We start from the raw sequence: 19913 nt of genomic DNA, 5'->3' as shown, positions 1-19913 counted from the left end.
ATTAATTACCGTCATTAGATTCACCGCGAAAAGTTACACATATTCCTAAAAAGATTTTGCAAATAGATTTCATTTAGTACTCCATGCATGCGAGATTCTCTTATCAAGAAACGTGCGCGAAAAAATCACTGTAGTAACCAAACACCGCCCTGGTTGCCTCCTCTCTCCCCCCTTCCTCAAAATAGTAACTTTTTTTTTACTTCCTACGTCCATTAAAAAACGTAATTATTGAGTCTGTGCTGTTAAACTGGTTGAAACTAGGTGAATTCTCCGCGCGTTGCTGCGGGAATATTTAGATTATATCAAATAAATGCTGAAACAATTGTTGAGTGAGTACACAAATATAAAAAGAGCAATGTATATAACTGTCGTTGGAATATTTAGATGGATAATCTGGGTATAAGTAACTACCTAAATGTGGTTGGCCATGGTAGAAAACTTGGTGCTTCGATCCTGCACGCCTGTTGAATCGACCAAGCGGGCATACATGAACCCCATCATCGAGGCCATTGGAGAAATTCTGATGATCTGCTAGCTAGCCTGCAGTGCTAGGCAAAAGAAAAGCAGGTCAGTTTGTTGGCTCCATTGCTTGGACCTTGAAGAATTTTTTTTTGCTGGATTTTGCTCCTTCTCGACTCAGTCACCACCTACGCACCTACCGGGAGCAATCAGCTACTGGGGCATGGGAAGGCCCCAAAGCATGCATGTAGGGGCCAGTGGCGTTGGAGATTGATGGAGCTTCTTCCTTGCCGCTGCAGGTCTGAGGCAACATCGTGGAAGCTTTACTGTGACTGCGAGCGCTACTTCTGGAGGCGGCGTGGCGTGGAGATGAGTTGCCGCATCGCACAATGATGCAAGCGGTTTATATAAACCTCGAGGAAAATGAAGAGACATAATGTCTCTCTAAGTTAGAACAATACACGCTGATCTGCCGGTGGCAGAGGAAGAGATAGTGATGACATATTTATTTGTTGGGTACGTGAAGAGGTAGTGCCGATCTGTTGGAGGCCATTGGACACCAGCGCATGCAGCATTGAGTGGTGGAGAATTTATTATTTTTTCTGCAGACGGAAGGACGGAGGGAATACAATGGTGGGGGTTGATGTGTGAGTAATCTTAAACAGCGTTGGATCGAAGATGGGTGGTTAAAAAATACCAAGGTGATGTGGCTGTACCACGTGCTAGAGAAATAGCAATTAATGGATTGTAGTGGGAGCTTTTTTATAAGAGTTATAGATTTGATCAAAATTATAGTAAATAGTATTATTTTCTAATATTCTATAACTAATTTAAGATATTAATTTTATATCATAAGCATTATTGTTTTGTATACAAGTTAAAGTTCAAATTGTTTGATTTATCCGAAAGTAATAATTGCGTTCTGTTGTGGATGGAAGGAGTACTTTGCATCCAGATTTATACCTTTGGTAGCGAATTCCGACTCAGCCCGAATAATCATATTTTGGTTGGTTTATGCGCAGATGCATTTTACTAGTACATGCTCTATCAACTACATGATGTTTATAATGACTTCGTCAACTTTAGAAGAGGTATTTATGTTCTTGCCCCTAATTGACATTGCAATTGTGATTGTACCTTCATTTCATTAACTTTGTGATTTTGCTTTGCTGTTCACGACTCAACGCATTTTTAGCTCTAGCCAACAGTCAAAATTGGGGTAAAATCGCCTTGAATAGAGGCAAAATCGTGTTGGCTTGAAAATAGCAAGGGTAAAATCACAAAGATAAGAAAAATGAGGGTACAATCACAATCACACCGTAAAGTAGGGGCAAAAACGCCAATTTTTTATTTTAAAATATTTTTGTACTAAGTATTACAAAAGAAAATACAACATTTATGCTTGGTTTCAAATTTATAATAATTACAAAATATAATACATATATACTAATTTTAAGAAAACTATTATAGCCAACAAAAAATGGATAAGGGCCACCAATTGTATTCTAGATCTTAGTTATTATTTCCTTGTTCTTTTTTTGGTGAAAAAATGTTTTCCTTGCTAACATGTTCATATCTTCACCTTAAAGATATTATCCATCTTTTAATTAAGTGCAGCGGCTAATAGTCTAAGCAAATTGATAGGAGATTTTAGTCATCCTTTTTTATAGTAGGGAAAATTGGTCTCATAGCACTGAAAGATGATGACTTCCGTAAAATACCATTAAATTTGCTCGGCCCGTGAAATACCATTCAAAGATCAAATCTGTCAACTCAAAATAGCATCCCGTCGTGCGCAAAGGAAATGCCGTGAACCCGACGTTCTGTTCTCACTCAGCTTTGGCCGCCGGCGATGGTCGTGTCCCTCTCCTTCCCCATTCTGATCCTGCTGGTGCTGCTCCACGCCGTCACGGGGCTCCGCTGCCTCCTCCTCCTCCTCATCGCATTCCTCTCTCACCCGCGGCCCACGGTCGCGGCGGGGCCTGCGCCGCTGTCCTCCTCCCCATTCGACGCCACGAGAACGGCCGCGCGCCCGCAGTCCTGGGCCTCGCCGCCGCCCCTGGAGCTCGCGGCCGCTCGCCAACCCACGCCGCTCGCCTGAACAGTCGACCGGAGAGGCCGGCCCCTACCGCTGGGAGTCGGGCCGCCGCCGCGGGAGGCCGACGGGCCCGTCGCCGCGAGTGGGGAGTCGGGCGGCCGGCCGCCGCGCTCGTGGAGGCCGGCGCCCCTGCTCTGCCGCCGCTGCGGGGAGCCGGCAGGCGCGTGGAGGCTGGCGGCCGTGCCGACTCTGACGTCGTGAGTGCCGAGGAAGGAGAGGAGGCGTCCACGGCGGCCTCGGTGATGGCGTAGGTCATCTTGGCGCGCGGCATGGCTCCCTACCTCGCGCGGCGACCACCCAGAGGCGGCGCGACGGCGAAGTCCAGCAGTGTCAGGGCAGGGCCCCCGGCCCGGCCTCGCGCACGCGGCCTCCCCACTCGCGGTGCGCCAGCCCGGCGGGATGGAGCGGCGGCTTGGGCGGCGCGGCGGTGGCCTAGGCGGCGCGACGGCCAGGTGGGACGGAGCGGCAACTTGGGTGGCGCGGCACGCAGCCGCGTCCTCCGGCGCCGACGATGTGGAGGGGAGGCCCCCCACCACGCCGCCGCGTTAGCGTCCCCGAGCGCCACCGCGACCCCGCAACAGGGGAGGGGCGGCTGGGGAAGCGAGGGAGGAGAGGGGAAGGGCGGCGGGGAACCTAGGGAGGAGATGGGAAGGGTAGCGGGGGAAACCAGGGAGGAGCTGGAGGCGGCCGCGCTCACGACGAGGCTCTGGAGGCGCTAGCGAAAGGAGGAAGAAGGCTGTTGGGTGTGGCAAAGGAGGAAGAAGGACGTCGTGACGACGACTTAGCGGAAAACGTGACGGAATGCTAATTTGAGGTAACGTTCGCAACTTTCGGTGGTATTTCACGGGTCTGAACGATTTTGATGGTATTTTACGGAAGTCGTCGTCTTTTAGTGCTATGAGACCAATTTTCCCTTTATAGTATATTACATAATGTTTCGAGATATTGGTTGTTGGTGGGTTAGCATGGATTTTAACAAAAACACAATGTGTAAATGCTTACTAGAAATATGCTAAACGTTAATATGTTATGGAGGGGGCATTTTTTTTTTGTAGAATCAAATCATCAGCGACTGGAGCGAGGAAGGAAAGAAGGGGAAAGGTGCAGTTTGCTTTGCTGGGTCAGCACCAGCCAAAACCACCCCTCCCAAGTCATGAAGCAATTAAGCAAAGCCAAAGCGGCAGGCGGCAGGCGGCAGCATAGCCTCAGCTGTCAGCTCCACCCTCGCCTCCGCCGGCGCCGCGCCATGAGAGATCCCAAGCCGAGGAGAAGCCCAGCAGCTCCCACCCTCGCCAGCAGTGGCAGGCTGCGGAAGCACTCCACGTGGCTCCTCCTCCTCCTGCTGTGGTTCGCCCTCTCCGTCTACCTCTTCATCTCCTCCACGCCGCCCGCCGCCGCGCCGCTCCGGCGCTCCGCCTTCCTCCGCTCCAAGGCCCGTGCCCTCTCAGCCACCACCGCAACCCCCGTCCGGATCTACGTCTACGACCTCCCCGCCCGCTTCAACCGCGACTGGGTGTCCGCCGACGCGCGCTGCGCCCGCCACCTCTTCGCGGCCGAGGTGGCCGTGCACGAGGCGCTGCTGGCCTACGCCGGCCGCGCCCCGCGCCCCGAGGACGCCGACCTCTTCTTCGTCCCCGTCTACGTCTCCTGCAACTTCTCCACGCCCAACGGGTTCCCCTCGCTCTCGCACGCGCGGGGCCTGCTCGCCGAGGCCGTCCACCTCCTCCGGACCCAGATGCCCTACTGGAATCGCTCCGCCGGAGCCGACCACGTCTTCGTCGCCTCGCACGACTTCGGCGCCTGCTTCCATCCCATGGTCAGTGACTTCGCTCCGGCTTCGTCTGGATTTGTTTGTTGCGGTGGTTGCGTGCTGTGCTCGCGCACCGAAATTTCTTGCGGCCCAATAGGAGATTGCAAGAGACAAGCTATTTGCTTGCTCTCTGGCTTGGAAATGGCATAGAGCAGCGGCAACTGCTATTCGTTACTGGGATTCATTCATCCCTCTGGATTATGGAATGCATCTTAACGAAACGGCTTCTAAATCCGAAACTGATACTCATCGAGTTCGTTTAATTATTGCCTAATTTCTCACCCCAGATTTTAGGAATTCATCTTGCGGTGTCATGATAGAACTCAAAATTTACAATTTATTCCACTCAGTTTGCCAACCCTGCTTATTTAAGGGAATTGTCTGTTCACTAAAAAAGTTCCTTCTTTTTTATTAGGAGGATGTGGCCATCGCCGACGGCATACCAGAGTTCCTCAAGAGATCCATCCTGCTGCAGACATTTGGTGTGCAGGGCCATCACGTATGTCAGGAGGTGGAGCATGTGGTGATCCCACCTCATGTGCCACCAGAGGTGGCTCATGAGCTACCGGAGCCGAAGAAGGTGCGGAGGGACATTTTTGCCTTCTTCCGGGGCAAGATGGAGGTGCACCCCAAGAACATTAGTGGCCGCTTCTACAGCAAGTAAGAATATACTCGCAAACCCTTGCTTCTCATTTAGTCGCTTCATATAGCAATTATCCCATGATGACTTGTAAGCGGGCTGATTTAGGGGGTATTCCTAATTTCTGCCTCATTATCCACAATAGTTCCGTTCTCATCAATACTTCCACGTATCAATTTCAAGATCTTGAATTTAAACTCAATGTGACTTTAATACCTTCTTCTTCTCCTTATAACAGGAAGGTGAGGACTGAGTTACTACAGCATTATGGTCGCAATCGCAAGTTTTATCTTAAGAGAAAGCGGTTCGACAACTACCAATCAGAAATGGCTCGTTCTCTGTTCTGTCTCTGTCCGCTGGGATGGGCTCCATGGAGTCCTCGGCTTGTGGAATCAGTCCTCCTTGGCTGCATTCCCGTCATAATTGCTGATAACATACGTCTGCCGTTCCCTTCTGTCCTTCGGTGGCCAGAGATCTCATTGCAGGTGGCTGAGAAGGACATAGCCAGTCTTGAGATGGTGCTCGATCAGGTTGTGGCGACCAATTTGACCAGAATACAGAGGAACTTGTGGGATCCAATGAAGCGGAAGGCCCTGGTTTTCAACCGCCCAATGGAAGTGGGAGATGCTACATGGCAAGTGTTGAGGGAACTTGAGATTTTGCTAGACCAGTCTCAGAGAAGGTATCGCTCCTGGAGGTGAAGACCAGAGAGGATCTGATTGCCCAATTTGCTGCAGCTGCGCAACTTTTGGCTGCTGCCACATGCCTAACTCACAGCATCGACGGTCAGTCCAGGCTTGAGCCTGAGATCTACTTCTTACATGGATTTTTTTCCCGGTCAGAAATTCAGAATATGAATCTCAAACCAGAGCAGAGCTCTACTTCTGATGTATTCTTCTTGCCAGAAACTGAGAATATAAATCTCATACCAGAGATCCCAACCTTCATCAGTCAAATGGTATACTAGCTCAACCAGGGTTGGTGCCTAACTGGGGATCTCAATCTCAGTGCGACAAGTTGACCGACTCTTTGTGTACAGGGAAATTTTTACTCATTTATTTATTCTTTGGAGAAGTGGGAAGAGCATGCTTTTCTTGCCATAGGAAGAACATAGATCTTATTGTTTTACATTATGTGCATATCTATGTATTTTCTGGTTGTACTTGTACACTTGTAGAGTTTGTAGGCTTTTCCAATTAGTATCCTGTAAATCGAAGGGTGTCAACTGTTAAAGAATGCATTGGTGATTGGATGACAACCTGTAGCACTCTACTATTAAAAGCACAATGAAACATGATTAACATCTATTCTTTGAAATTTACAGAAGCAAATGTCTTGTCCAGAGGGAAAATCAATTTATGTTCATTTTAACCTCCTGACGAGCACAAATAAGTATCAGAGTTATGAAAGAAAATATCTGGTTTGTTGCTCGCTTTTTATAACCGTTCCCTCAACCATCGTACTTCTCAACAGTGCAATTTTCGACAGTTCATATCATTGTAACACATCTCCAGAATTAAGCACAGCAGATAAAACTACAACTGAAGTCCGAATAAAGGCAATAACTAGTTTTTTTTCCCTGGGTTGTATTTGGAGCTTCCCTTCTAGAAGTCCGACTCCACGGCATAAGTAAGGCAGTAACTAAAAAATCACTTCATTCTTCAGCAGCCTATACTAGACATAAGAAAATACTACTGACATATATTGTTATTTATTCAGAAATTATATAAAGCAGATCCAAATTTGAGCAAGTCGAATAAACAACAATATATACTAACTCATAGGTAAATTTTGGATCTAGACATCAGAAAATATCTGCCTAGACCTATATTTCTTTACCTATACTAGACATAAGAAAATACTAACTCATAGGTAAGATATATATTGTTCTTTACTCGGAAATTATATAAGCAGATCCAAATTTGAGCAAGTCGATGGCTAGAGTCTGTCTTGTAATTTCACTTTGTTGTTTTTAGCTGTAAACACTTGTAAAACTCTTTTCATTTTCAACATATATGACCAATAGGGGCTCACACCCCTCCTGTTACCTAAAAAAAAATTGTGGCTGAAATAGTGTAGCAGCACGCTGTACAAGTGTACATGTGCACATTTACCCAGGCAAAATGGATCATTTTGGGAAACTTTTTTCCGACATTACTTTGGTAACCAGAATTGAACAATACTCCGTAAAAAGGATATGAATTTCTTTGTCCAGAAAGAGTAGTTGGAGAAACATTTGTGAAAAAGAGTAAAAATATTCATTTTTTTCCCAAAACAGTTGCATCCCTTACTCAGTATAAGGTAAGGTGATGGGTTTGTACCTGGCCCTTGTTTAGATGTATAAAATTTTGGCTGTAAAACACTGTAGCACTTTCGTTTGTATTTGGTAATTATTATCCCGTCATGAATTAACTAGGCTCAAAAGATTCGTCTCGCAAATTATAGACAAACTGTATAATTAGTTATTTTATTTAGCTACATTTAATACTTCATACATGTGTTCAAAGATTCGACGATGTGATGGAGAATCTTGTAAAGTTTTGGAATTTTGAAGGAGTCTAAACAAGGGCTTGGACTTTTTTCTCTCTTAAATACAAAGACTGCGTGTTCGAGAAAAGAAAAGGTAAAAATATGCATGCATGTTGTGGAGAACATAGAAAGTACAGCCAATAGACAGGATGCGAATGCCCATAGGTTGGCGGGAGCAAAACATTTCCAAGCATTCCCGATGTGGTTTTTAAGTTTACATGCCATAAGGCGACAATAGCTGTTATTCATGGAAACAAGCCATTGTTGATCCACCCAATGGAGACATGCTATTTTATCAATCTATAGCTTGTGATGGTGTTCAATGCCTTGGAACGTACAGAGCAATATCTGCCATGAGCAAAATACTTAAGAGCATACACCCTTGCATGGGGTGTCCTTGCAGCGGCAAACAGGCCTCCCTGAAATTTCCCATCCATTAAATCCACGTTCTAGGACCATGATGTTCTTTAGCCCTGAATCTTCCTTGGCCTCTGATAGATAGTCATGGAACATCTGTGCACAAGATGGGCCTCGCACCTGCAGTTTGAGGGAACATGTTACAAGAAAGACCAACAGCAGTGACTCAAATAGAGAGGTGATTTTGTGACTGAAGAACACAGGTGATATAACATGTAGAATTTAGGAGGAATGGATATATGGAGTCCGGAACGAAGTTATTCGGGAAAAGGTAGGGGTGGCACCAATTGAGGAGAAACTTACCCAACATCGGTTGAGATGGTTTGGACATGTCCAACGGAGGCCTTCGGAGGCGCCGGTGCGTAGTGGGGTGCTTAAGTGTGTCGATAAGGTAAAGAGGGGTAGAGGTAGACCTAAACTGACTTGGGACGAGTCGATTAAGAGAGACCTTAAAGATTGGAATATCTCTGAGGAGGTAGCTTTGGATAGGAGCGCTTGGAGACTAGCTATCAACGTGCCTGAATCGTGACCTTTGTGTCTTGTGGGTTTCATCTCTAGCCTACCCCAATTCGCTTGGGATAAAAGGCTTATGTTGTTGTTGGATATATGGTGTGTGTCTCTTGATTTCCTTTTGTTATTGACATATTAGCACGGAGTACTTTTCACCATCTACGTACTACTATCTGCCCCCTTATGCATTTTTGTTGTTGTTGCTGAACCTGACAGCAGTAACCAAGCGTACAATGAAGCTAACCCTGATATTCTACAACTGTGAACAAGGTTGAAATTACTCTTATTTCGGAGGAATTGAAATCTACTTAATAAACTAGGCTATTTGGCTTAGAATTTGACATCCCGCAACTTTCCAACCACTTAATAGATTTGTGTCTATAAATTATAATTATTAGAATAGAATTCAATTCTAAGGTTCCAAACGCGGCCTAATAGAAAGCTGGTGCTTTTATTAGCTTTCTTTCGTGAAGTTCCCCCAACCCAAATGGTACCTAACTCAGGGAGGGAGGCAGAGTTAGTTAAGGTCTTGAATCACGCCAATTTATGTATAGAGATGGTACGCACAGGGAGGGACGAGGGAGGGAGGCAGCGAACGATTACATGGCACGAAACATTTTGAGATCCCGATCTTTTTCAACTTGTTACAGGTTGGTGCGCACAGAAACGGAGAAACAGGAACCTTGACCTTGCTGAGTGCGCAGTGGAAGACGAGGGTTTCCTTGGCCCCGGTTGCCTGGGCGAGCTCGGGCATCCGCTCGGCGAAGCTGTCGCTGGCGTAGTGGTGGGACCCAGCGATGTGTCCGTCGTAGCTCCTCTCCTCATCCCTGACGTCGACGATGGCGACGCGGGGGTCGCGGGACATGGACACCAGCTGCGCTGCCGACACGTAGGACACGCCCCTCCGAGCCATAGTCCGGCCGCCGGAGACGGAGAGAGAGAGGGGAAGCCGGGAAGGGAAGGGAGGAGACAGGAGAAGGAGAGATTCTTGGTGTTTTTACACACGGCCCCCTCGAGCGACGTGTGTATTTCAGCGAGGGGTTTGACCGCCTCGCCTTGGTGGGCCGGCCTGCCTGCCTGTTTGGTGGCCCAGGCCTGGCTGTCAGGCAACAACCTTCTCTTCTTCTCGCTCTTCCTGGAGGCTGGAGGTGGAGGACGACGAGGCCTGGCCGCCTGGCTGTGGGGTTCCTCTCTCTCTCTCCCTCTGCCGTCCCTGAGCTCGCCGCAGATCCTGCGTCCCCAACCCCATGTCCTCGCCGCCTGCGGAGGAGGAGGAGGAGGCCACAGACGTGGAGACCGAGGAGGAAGATGCGGAGGAAGCTAGGGTTTCGGCGGCTGCGGCGGCGGATGAAGATGACAGCGGGGAGACGAGGACCACCTGCTGCGTGTGTATGGAGCCATCGACCTGCAGCGGCGCACATCGTCTCTGGTGAGAAAAGCTGCTAGTAAATTTCTGCACTAGCAGAGTCGCATTCAACTATCGCCTTTATTATTTAGTGTTATTAATCATGGAGCTAGTTTCCCAGTCATCTGCTGCCATGACAAAGGCATTCTCGTTCCACATAGGACTCTGCTCGATTTACCCGAGAAACTAGGGATGGAGATCCACGTTTGGGATAGGAAAATAAGGATTGATGCTTGGCCTCGAATTTTAGGAATATGGTTAGAGAATTGAATGAAAATACCACAGGCAGTAATAACTTTTAGGGATCTGCACCACACTGCTGATTTCTTCCCCCTGTTTAATTTGTTTGAAACACCGGTTTTCATATCGAGCATTAATTTGGTCGCTAGAGCTTGCTTACTAATGTCCTGAACCATCACCTAGTTGGAATTGGAATCCAAACAAGTACACATAGTACATATTATTATATTATACACAATCATGGGTCAGCATGGTAACATGGTACCAGAGGCGAGGTCCCGGGTTCGAACCCACCCGGCCACGCATTTCCGCTGCGCGATTTCCCCTGCGCCTCTCGTGTGCTGAGACCTGCTGCAGGCTATGCCGGGCACTAGAACCTGCTGCGGGCTACGCCGGGCTCGCACGCCGTAGGGTGAATGATGGACTATGGATAAAAGCCCCCACCCCTCCCACTATAACACCTGGGTTTTATGGTCGGGTTGGCTAGGTGGGGCGCGCTAACAGTAATGCATCGTCATGGAGCGGAGAAGGTGATGATGTGGTTTCCTCTGAATGCTTGCTGCCTGCCTTCATTATGCACCGAGATGTACAGCTCTACTGTGCTTCCACCATGGTTTCCCTCGTGCCCTAGACGCCTTTCCGAATGAAAATAAGGTGGGTATCCCCTGGATTTGCTTAGAACGTATTCGGCTTGTCTGCTTTCGGCTTATTCCGGCTTATTCTCTGTCACAGAACACTATTGAAACAGCCGAAATCAGCCGGCCTTTTACCAGCCAAAATCAGCCTAGAAAAGAAAAGTCTGATAACGAGGCCAACCAATGTTTTTTCCCATCTGTTCTTTCTTTTGAAATGCACTAGCTTTCGCTTTCCCTGTTATATGCATACATATTTTATATGCAATCATCACCTACCTGTTACATGCAGTTGCATTCCCTGTGGACATGTGTATGGCAGATCGTGCCTGGAGAATTGGCTGAGTGCTTGCGGCAATACAAGCGCAAAGGTGTCAGACATGCTTTTACATGGGCAAAATTCGTGTTCAACAAAGTTTCATAAGTATATCAGATTGTTTCAGATCCTATTCCTAGATACATGCATGACAACTTATCTGTGCATGCCAATTGTTCTTTCTTTCAGTGCCCTCAGTGTGGTGAAGCATTTCAACGCAAGCATATTATCAACCTCTACATACCAGGGAATCTGTGGGATGGTTGCTGTCGCATACAGGTTCCTTTCTTTCCTATACTGTACTCATATCGAAGTCTTAGATCATCCTAGTATTGTGGTTATATTTTAGGACTGGATTATTTTTGCTTTATGTTGATTGTTGGGTGCATCTCATGGGTTGTTCTTATGCTCGATCAACCAGGAAGTAGAAGCACATTATTCTAGGGTTGCCAAGTATTTAGCAGTTCTTGCGCCTTTAGCAAGACGGCATGCGTCTGAAGCCAAGTCAGAAGCGCAATTTGTGTCTGAAGTTGCTGACAAGCTAGAAGTGCTAGCTCAGTCTGTCGGTGCCGAGGACCAGGACGTGGATAAGAAGTTGGTTCAGGATGTATTGGCGATGGTTATGACTAGCTATGCATCAGTGAAGGGGCAGGTGGAGATGGCACATAGACACTATGAGGACCTACTCGAATTCGTGGTTCAGAGCTTCGATGGACTGCTGGAACCCGATTATTTGAAATGATGAGTGGTGGTCGTGCCTTTTAATTTTGCAGTTGCCATACTGATCAGGTGCCTTTTGTGTCGTACTTGTATAGCATCTGATTCTGACGTGTATATATATATGAGACCAGCGTTGCTGGAGACTTGGGGATATGTAGCTGGCCCGGCCCGATCATGTCGTGTGGGAATGCAATGCAGGATTGGTTTAGTAGGGACGACATTACCTTATGCTGATGTGCACTTTTGATGACTGTCGACTGATGATTGCCCTTCAATTCTTAACTGATACTAGGTGCTTGAATGGAATTGGGTGTTTACCTCTCTCCTGGACTCTGGAATGTTTTGTCCCTTTTGAGAAGTGACGTTTTGGAGTAGGCTAATAATGTGTTGTCCCTGGACTCTTAATTAAATGCAGGATTGTTTTTATTTTTTTGAAAAGCTTAAATGCAGGATTGTTGAGCTCTGCTTCGTTCATCTACTGATGCTGCTAGCTGTTGTGTACAGTAGTACCTGTGTTGGATGGATCTTCTCATCTTGGGTTGGTTGGTTTAGTTAATAGTTAGCCAGCCAGACAGAGGAGACGGGTTTCCGGGTTGATATGCAATTACTCTACTGTACATATGCTAATAGTATTTGTGATCCACGGCATGCCCTGTGTGTGATCCCTGAGAGAAGAGATAAAGATGGATGACATGACAAAGTGCAGGCCTTTGACTCGCTGGGCGACCATCTTTTCTTTTGTTTTTCCTTTTTTTTTTCGAGCTTGCCTCAGTCTTTGGAGATGCACACGCAAATAGCACAGTGCAGTCTCAGTTTATCTTTTCCTTCCGTGTTTTTTCTTTCGTTCTTTTTATTTTGCGGTGAAAAAGTAATAAAAAAAGAAAGAAAAAAGGAACAACGGCCTAGTTGGGCCAAAAAGCCCCAAGTAAGACAATGGGGGCCCATGGGTCAGTTTCCGGGAGCTTCTTTGTCGTGTCCGATCGCGCGCCGCCGCCTGGCTGCCAAAAGTATCCGTTCCCCTCTTCTCCCATTGTGTCGTCTGCGCGCCGGCGCCGGCGCCGCCACCATGCCATCACGCTCCCGAGCGGCCAGGGGCCCGACGCTGCACCCGGTCTCGCTGGACGATTTCTTCAGAGATGGCGTCGAGATTGACTTCGGCGAAGAGGACCAGGAGGAGGACCCCGATGGTGACGGAGGATCGTCGGAGGAGGGAGAGGACGACGGAGGATCGGAGGAGGAAGGAGAGGACGAGAGTGAAGGATCCAGCGACGACGAAGACGATGATGATGAGGAAGAGGAGGAGGAACGGGAGAGGGAAGAGTTTGCTGGTGGAGATTGCGGGCCATCCGCCCAAGCTAGGGTTTCCTTGGTGACGGCTGCCGGTGGCTCGGCGGAGAGGGCCAACATGCCCACCTGCCCCGTATGTATGGAGCCATGGACTTCCCAAGGCCCGCATCGCATCAGGTGAGCGGCACCAAATCATCCAGCCTCTTATCTCAGAATAATAAAAAAAAACAATCATCCACCTACGCCGCCTTCCCTCTCCAATAATTTCTTTGTTTGCTGTCTATTGTAAACATATCTATGCAGAACATGAATCGAAACGTCTAGGCCGTGTATGTATTGTCTTTTCCGTTTCTAATAGGACTATCCAATATTTTTCAGAGAATGCGGAATTGCACATAAAAAAAATGCTATTGACAGTGTGTTTTCTTCTACTTGAATCGGTGTTTCCTGTGATGTGCTTATCCTGTCTCAGAATGCACAATGCATAGGATGTGAATTGCCTAACTTCGTGATACACTCTGTAGCTGCATCCCGTGTGGGCATGTCTACGGGAGATCTTGCTTAGAGAGGTGGTTAACCCAGCGTGGGAATACAAGTGCCACGGTTTGTATTCCCGAGACCTAGTTTAATTACTTTTGTGATGGTTCCACCTCCAGGAGAGATCATTCTCCATGATTTGAAGTTTCCTCTTCTTTGTATTTCAGTGCCCTCAGTGTGGCAAAAGGTTTAAAAATAAGGACATCATCAATCTCTATGCACCAGAGGTTGCCATTCCAAAAAATGAACTTGAAAAGGTTAGATTGATTGTTTTACTTTTTTTTTCTCTGGAACTTTTCATGATTGTGAACTAAAGCTTCTTCCAACTCTCCAGGAAATTTCATGTTTAAGAGAGCGAAATGATTCCCTGGAGAAGAAGGTAATTAGTTTCATTAAGGCCTCTACCAGGTCCTTCAACTTTTAGCCTTGCATTCCTTTTCATATGGGGAGTGTCTATCTTCTACGTCTAACCTGTGTGTTTTCTTCTCTGTAGGTGTTGCACCATGATAAATTGTTTGAGGAGATGACCAAGGTATGTCCAGCCACCTTCGTCTGCTTCTTCCTCTGTTGATGCTCTGAAGCGATCACATTTCTTGAGTGTGTAGTGTCATTACAAAAGATGTATCATGTATGTCCGGTTACTCATTTATCTACATATCTACCCTACCAGCTTGGGACCAAAGTCTTTGTTGTTGTGATATTGGAGGTCATCATGAACCAAGATATCTCCTATAATGTGTTCTTTCTTTGTTGTTTGTTGTGTCCGGAGAAAAAATGCAATAAGTCACTTTTTAACTAGAACTTAATGCGTACGTTTAATTGCGACTTGTTCCTTGCAGAGGCAGATTGATATGGAGCAGAGAATAATAGATGCTGTTAGCTCAAAGAGACAGGTGATGCCAGTTAGTTGTTCAGTGATTAACAGTAATGTGGTATAGCTCAAGGATTCTTTTTGTTCCTCTATGAAGAAAGTGGCAGGCCACTTAGATGGAGCTGCACGTCTGGAGCCATCTAGCTCGACGACAGTAAATTTTAGCTTACAGGTATTTTTACCTTGGTTTCATAATTACAAGAATTGGTTCCATATCCAACATTGGACTAAATGGAGCTATTTTACAAATATTATAACATGGTTTATTGATACTGCAATTTTTATTTCAAACATACTGAGTTCCTTTTTAGTTTCTTATAACCTGTTTCTTATCTGGTGTGTTTGCTTACCCTGACCAGTTACTTGGCAACAACTAGGAATTTTCGTTAGGCTGATCTGATTATTTTTTTACCTTATTTATTACATGTATGGTTTACAAGTTGATTGAATGCATGGCAAGAATAACCTATCTTAGTTTTGCTACCTTCACTTTGAAGCTTGCTTTATATCTGTTGTTCATATTGTTGTACTGTATTTTATTCTTGCATCCATTTGCCAGTATGCGCTCAGCATATTCCTTTCCATCTCAGATGACACTTGCTCATGAAATATCTTGCTCTACATGATCATGCCTCATGTATTTGTTGAGGTTTAACTTCATGGCTTTTAAACTTTAAAGAGTAATGAATGTATCTAACTATGATAAATAATTAAATAAAGTCAAGACTCAACCTTCAGGGTTCTATTGTCTGTTTCCCCCCCAATAATGCATTACATTTTTTTATTCTCAATTTTGTCAGTGAATACTGATTTCTGTTGTTCATCCCAAATTAAATTCCTGAGATTGTTTCACTTGCTAACCATGTTGTGTAGAATGAATTATTTTTGGATGGAGCTCGAGTCATCAGCATAGATGCATCTAACCAAATCATACTTGCTTCTGGGAGGGCAAGTGCTGTAGGTGCTGAATATGTTCTTACCAAGGTATATAATTTAAATTTTGTAAAATGCCTGATGAGTTGTTGAACTTGCGCCTATCACCTTTAGAATTTAGGTTTACAGCATTCACTTTATTGTAATTTTTAACAGATTAGCATGTTTTCCACTCATGAAGCAAAAATCCGCCTTCCTCCCGATACCAAAGCTGTTAGGGATATGTGTATTCTGCCTGGAGGATCTGCTATTTTTACATCACTAGGAAGGAGGCTATCGCTCTTCAGGTTTGTCTTGAATTTTGGGAAAAGTCATGGTTCCTCCTGTTTTTACCCCAACTACTTGATACTGTGTTTCGCCGTACTTCTTTCTAACACTTCTGATGATGTATTTTGAAACCAGCATGACAACAGACAGTGTCGTTCTTCAGTGTGATTTGCCGGTAATTATCTCACCTTGCAAATCTGAACACTTGCACTGGCCTGAAAGAGTGTAAACACTTGCATTTAATGACCTAACGATACTGTTTGCTTTTAATTATACCAAGAAGGTCCCTGTAAGATATGTTATTTGATATATTGTTTCTTTCTTTAGCCTTTTTACTTTTTTAGAATTTGATCAATGAAAACATGCATGGTGTTGGTGGCTTGAACTTTCTTCCCCCATCTTGTTGGAACTTACTGGATGGGAGTTTGAATATGCAAATTAAGTTATCACAATACCGAGCAGGTCCCTGGTTGGTCGTGTTCAGCAGATGTATCGAGTTCACAACATATTTATGCTGGCTTGCAGGTTAATCTTTCAGCATCTCCTCATCTTAAGCTTCTCATGGCTTGTAATGTTTTACATGATTTGATTTGTTTACATACTTCAGAATGGCATGCTTTTGGTCTTTGATATCCGTCAAGCTGCAAGACCCTTGTATTCCATGATGGGGTTATCTGCACAACCGATTCATACACTCCACTCTGTCATTGATAATAATGGGTGCAGGAAGATTCTTTCAGCTTCTGCTGTAGGTCCCTGCATGTGGGATCCTGATGACAATCAAAGCAGGTATATGATGCAGTAATAGTTTGGCAACATAGTATCATGCAGTTAGGTTTTACTGATGGTGATGTGATTGGTATATCTCTAGTAAGTGCATTTATGTTTTTCGGGTCCATGAATTGTGGTTCTCATTTTTCTGTGGGTTATCTTTCAGGCCGCATTTGCTAACTGGGATGGACAATCAGCGTGTATGCATTTCCCTTGCATGTGCCCCTCCATCAAGCGATCTTTTGGTGGCTTCCTTCCGGCCCAAAGTTGGCACATCAGAAGATGCCAACACATCTCAAGTGTACCTATCACAGACGCCATCACGCCCTGTTGGTTCAGGCAAATTAGGCCACCACTCCCTTATCAGGAGGACAGGTAATGCATCCTTGGCTGAAGGCACAACATGCTATGGCAATGTAAGCGAGGTGCGCATGTCAAAATCAGCAATCATACCTTATGGAGACAATCAACATCTCTTCGCCTATGGGGATGAGTCGCTGCGCGGGGTCCGGACGTGGCAACTACCTTCGTTTGCGATTCATGCTGATCTTTGCTCACACTGGCAGCCGATCCTTGATTTAAGGTATGCAGAAAGTCCAGGTGGAGGGAGGTACCTTGGGTGCTTAAGCAAGGGAAAGTTGCAGGTCTTCAGAATTAGCTAGCATGCTAGCCTTAAGCTTTTGGTAGCTCGCCTAACATAGGATTAGCCTGTACAGAAAGAAAGAAGAAACAAAGTCTTTTGCCGTGTACAGTAGTGACACTGAAAGGATGAATAGTTGTGCAGATTGTGTTGTTTTACGCTTGCATCTATCGTTGCAGCAGCGGCAGCTATCATTATTATTTCTTCTTGGGTTGGAGAGTCCATATTGAGCTGATGCTTAACGGTTCAGTTGTGATCCCCAAATTTCATTGGTTGAGGAGATGAAACATTCAGATTTCATATGCGTGTAAGAAGACGCAACAGCTCGAAACATGCACACAATCTGAGCAAGCGCATGTCTCTTTTTTATATATATCTATATAGGAGGTGTTTAGTTGGTGAAAAAGTTTGAGTTTGGCTACTATAGCACATTTTGTTGTTATTTGATAATTAATGTCCAATCTTTGATTAATTAGCGTCATTAGATTCATTTCGTAGGAATCAGTTAGACTATGTAATTAGTTATTTTTTTCAATTGTATTTAATGCTCCATGCATGTGTTCAAAAATTCGATGTGACGGGTACTGGGCAAACTTTTTTGGGAACTAAACGCAGCCATAATAGTGTATGGAGTATGGATCCGGATTTGTGGTACGTGCATCTGATGAAGATGCAAGCAATCACTCTGTTCGCTGTGCTGGTGCTGGTGGCTGGTGTTGGAGTGGTGTGAGAGAAAAATACTGTTGGCTGGCTGGTGGCTGGAGGCTGGTGCTGGAGCTGTGTGAGAGAAAAATATTGTTGGCTGGCTGGAGCAACCAAACAGCGAACAGAGTGAATCTATCTCTAGCTAGTAGTTAGTCACATGCATGTACAGTAATTACTCCTACTAGTCGCTGCTGCCTAATTAAGAAATAGTACTATGACCCTGTTTGGTTCTAGGGTGTTTATTATAAGCCCTCTAAATAAGCTCCACATAAGCCTTTTGGCCTCCAAACATCAGGGCTTATTGGAGGCATTACCTTTAAGCACCCTATAAGTCCATAAGCACTTTCAGGATATGCTTATTGTGTTTATTTGCTGGTGGGGTCTATCAGATACTCACACCTACCTCCTTTTCTAGTATACTTATTGTGTTTAATTGCTTATTGTCCAAACATATCTAAAACTTATTTCAATACTTATTTCACTAAAATTAAACTCCCACCTCCCAAACAGGCCCTATCACGCACTCACGTCACGTAGAAGGCGGTGTCGACGCCGGCGCGGTGTAGCCCGGCTGCGCATTGATCAGCCACGGTACGACCGCTTCGACTTGAACCCGCTGCCTGCAGCTGCTGCGGGCATGGTGCTACTGCCAGGAAGAGATTCTAGCCTGTTGTCGGGCATCTTGCTGCTCGCTCTGTTCCGTCCAAGATTAGCGTTGCTGCGGCTGAGCAATGCTAGTGTTGCTGTTCAATTTGCGTGCAGTGTTTGGTTCCAGAGGTCCAAACTTTAGCCATGTCACATAAAAAAGTTATTATTTAGAAGTATTAAATAAAATCTAATTGCAAAACTAATTGCAAAATTTCTAGACTGATTCGCGAGCGACGAATCAATAAAGCAATCCATAATTAGCGGATGTTTACTACAACATCATTGTAGCAAATCAAGAATTAATTAGGCTCATTAGATTCGTCTCACGAATTAGAATCTATATGTTCAAAAAATTTTGTAATTAAATTTTATTTAGTACTCCTAACTAATAAGATTCTCTTTGATGTGACAGGACTAAAATTTAGCCATGTGTTCTAGAGAGTCAAATAATATTTTGATTATCCAAGAAAGTTGGAACGACCTATAATTTGAAATGAAGGAAATAGCAATATTTTTTTCCTAGAAGTATTACTATTACGGACTAGTAGCAGCAGCAGCCAAGAATTGCTAGGCTTCCTCTAGTGGGCTATTAGAAGGCCTAATTAGGATTGTCCTAGAGCCTATGTACAAATGCCTAGCCCAAGGAGAGCATCTAGTTCCTCCAGCTCCCCTTGTGTTGTTGCAACAACCGCGTCTTCCGCACCGCCGCTGCCGGGGCTAAGGATGTATTTGGTTGGACTGTAATTTTTGGAAAAATTGCTGTGAGCTGTGTTTTTTGAAAAACCTGCTGTGAAATATTGTCTGGAAACCAGTTTGGTTGAATAGATCTTTTGATAAAACTTCCCTCCCTTACAAGTGAAATCTACACGTCATAGAGACACGTCCCTTCTTCCTCCCTCTCTCTCTCACCTAGTCATCTTCTTCCTCTGTCTCTCACTGGAGCTCCCGGCAGGGTCAGCGTCATCTTCTTCCTCTGTCTCTCACCGGAGCTCCCGACAGGGTCAGCGTGTGGTGGCGTGCAGGGTGAGTTCGCGGCGGCGGCGGGGCGGCCTCGCGGCACCGGCGTGTCGTACTCGCGGCGGCGGTGTGAGCTTGTGGTGGCAGCGGGGCGGCCGCGCGATGGGGTGGCCTCGCGGCTGTAAGGATCACCGGGATGTCCGACCCTAGAGGGGGAGGGGGTGAATAGGGTCGCTAATCGCTTTCTATCTTAGGGCTCAATCTATTTGCATGAGATAAACCTAACACTTCCTACACATGCTAGTTATGACTAATGTTTATCTATGCTACTCTCTACTTACCCCTAAAAGACTTGCAACCTATAGCCAATCCTAATCAAATTAACTAGGAAAGTAAAGGCACGCAAGATAGAGTAAATACGGAAACGTAATACGGTAAGTAAAGAGGTAAGAGAGAGAATATGCAAACTCCCGTGAAGACACCAAGACACACGATTTAACGTGGTTCAGTTAGGACACCAA

General features: G+C 45.6%; 4 protein-coding genes across 5 annotated transcripts; 3 read left to right on the top strand and 1 right to left on the bottom strand.

Annotated features, from left to right (window-relative positions):
- Window positions 1–3647: 3647 nt before the first annotated feature.
- On the top strand, window positions 3648–6324 carry LOC120691592 (probable glucuronosyltransferase Os03g0107900). The gene is made up of 3 exons (XM_039974693.1): window positions 3648–4373; window positions 4783–5027; window positions 5246–6324. The coding sequence occupies exons 1-3, from the start codon at window positions 3711–3713 to the stop codon at window positions 5706–5708; spliced, it is 1371 nt and encodes a 456-aa protein (XP_039830627.1). The 5' UTR covers window positions 3648–3710; the 3' UTR covers window positions 5709–6324.
- Window positions 6325–7677: 1353 nt separating this feature from the next.
- LOC120693403 (arsenate reductase 2.2) lies at window positions 7678–9458 on the bottom strand. The gene is made up of 2 exons (XM_039976827.1): window positions 9152–9458; window positions 7678–8073 (listed from the first exon to the last, which is right to left on the bottom strand). Exons 1-2 carry the CDS (start codon window positions 9374–9376, stop codon window positions 7903–7905), a joined length of 396 nt encoding a protein of 131 aa, XP_039832761.1. The 5' UTR covers window positions 9377–9458; the 3' UTR covers window positions 7678–7902.
- LOC120693402 (E3 ubiquitin-protein ligase RFWD3-like) lies at window positions 9422–12097 on the top strand. Of its 2 annotated transcripts, none has more exons than XM_039976825.1 (4): window positions 9422–9892; window positions 11033–11111; window positions 11246–11335; window positions 11478–12097. In XM_039976825.1, exons 1-4 carry the CDS (start codon window positions 9711–9713, stop codon window positions 11796–11798), a joined length of 672 nt encoding a protein of 223 aa, XP_039832759.1. In that variant the 5' UTR covers window positions 9422–9710; the 3' UTR covers window positions 11799–12097. The 2 variants fall into 2 exon arrangements, with proteins under 2 accessions (XP_039832759.1, XP_039832760.1); XM_039976826.1 differs by having other exon boundaries at window positions 9556–9892; window positions 11033–11164; window positions 11478–12095.
- Window positions 12098–12704: 607 nt separating this feature from the next.
- On the top strand, window positions 12705–17382 carry LOC120693400 (E3 ubiquitin-protein ligase RFWD3-like). Its single transcript, XM_039976824.1, has 13 exons — window positions 12705–13240; window positions 13588–13666; window positions 13768–13857; window positions 13935–13979; window positions 14094–14132; window positions 14440–14493; window positions 14569–14643; window positions 15345–15455; window positions 15561–15691; window positions 15807–15846; window positions 16134–16196; window positions 16279–16460; window positions 16609–17382. Exons 1-13 carry the CDS (start codon window positions 12720–12722, stop codon window positions 17102–17104), a joined length of 1926 nt encoding a protein of 641 aa, XP_039832758.1. The 5' UTR covers window positions 12705–12719; the 3' UTR covers window positions 17105–17382.
- Window positions 17383–19913: the final 2531 nt, after the last annotated feature.

The sequence above is a fragment of the Panicum virgatum genome, chromosome 9N, assembly GCF_016808335.1.
Source record: "Panicum virgatum strain AP13 chromosome 9N, P.virgatum_v5, whole genome shotgun sequence".
NCBI lineage: Eukaryota > Viridiplantae > Streptophyta > Magnoliopsida > Poales > Poaceae > Panicum > Panicum virgatum.
The sequence above is the reverse complement of the archived record's forward strand: the minus strand, read 5'-3'. Positions and strand labels throughout refer to the sequence as shown.

Bases quoted from the DNA above. Each gene is read 5' to 3' on its own strand.
- LOC120691592 (XM_039974693.1), top strand. From the start codon at position 3,711: ATGAAGCAATTAAGCAAAGCCAAAGCGGCAGGCGGCAGGCGGCAGCAT. The intron at 4,374-4,782 runs GTCAGTGACTTC...CTTTTTTATTAG, and splicing joins GCGCCTGCTTCCATCCCATG to GAGGATGTGGCCATCGCCGA. The intron at 5,028-5,245 runs GTAAGAATATAC...TCCTTATAACAG, and splicing joins AGTGGCCGCTTCTACAGCAA to GAAGGTGAGGACTGAGTTAC.
- LOC120693403 (XM_039976827.1), bottom strand. From the start codon at position 9,376: ATGGCTCGGAGGGGCGTGTCCTACGTGTCGGCAGCGCAGCTGGTGTCC. The intron at 8,074-9,151 runs GTCAAGGTTCCT...CTCAAACTGCAG, and splicing joins TCCACTGCGCACTCAGCAAG to GTGCGAGGCCCATCTTGTGC.
- LOC120693402 (XM_039976825.1), top strand. From the start codon at position 9,711: ATGTCCTCGCCGCCTGCGGAGGAGGAGGAGGAGGCCACAGACGTGGAG. The intron at 9,893-11,032 runs GTGAGAAAAGCT...TGTTACATGCAG, and splicing joins AGCGGCGCACATCGTCTCTG to TTGCATTCCCTGTGGACATG. The intron at 11,336-11,477 runs GTTCCTTTCTTT...TCGATCAACCAG, and splicing joins ATGGTTGCTGTCGCATACAG to GAAGTAGAAGCACATTATTC.
- LOC120693400 (XM_039976824.1), top strand. From the start codon at position 12,720: ATGGGTCAGTTTCCGGGAGCTTCTTTGTCGTGTCCGATCGCGCGCCGC. The intron at 13,241-13,587 runs GTGAGCGGCACC...TACACTCTGTAG, and splicing joins CAAGGCCCGCATCGCATCAG to CTGCATCCCGTGTGGGCATG. The intron at 13,980-14,093 runs GTAATTAGTTTC...TCTTCTCTGTAG, and splicing joins ATGATTCCCTGGAGAAGAAG to GTGTTGCACCATGATAAATT.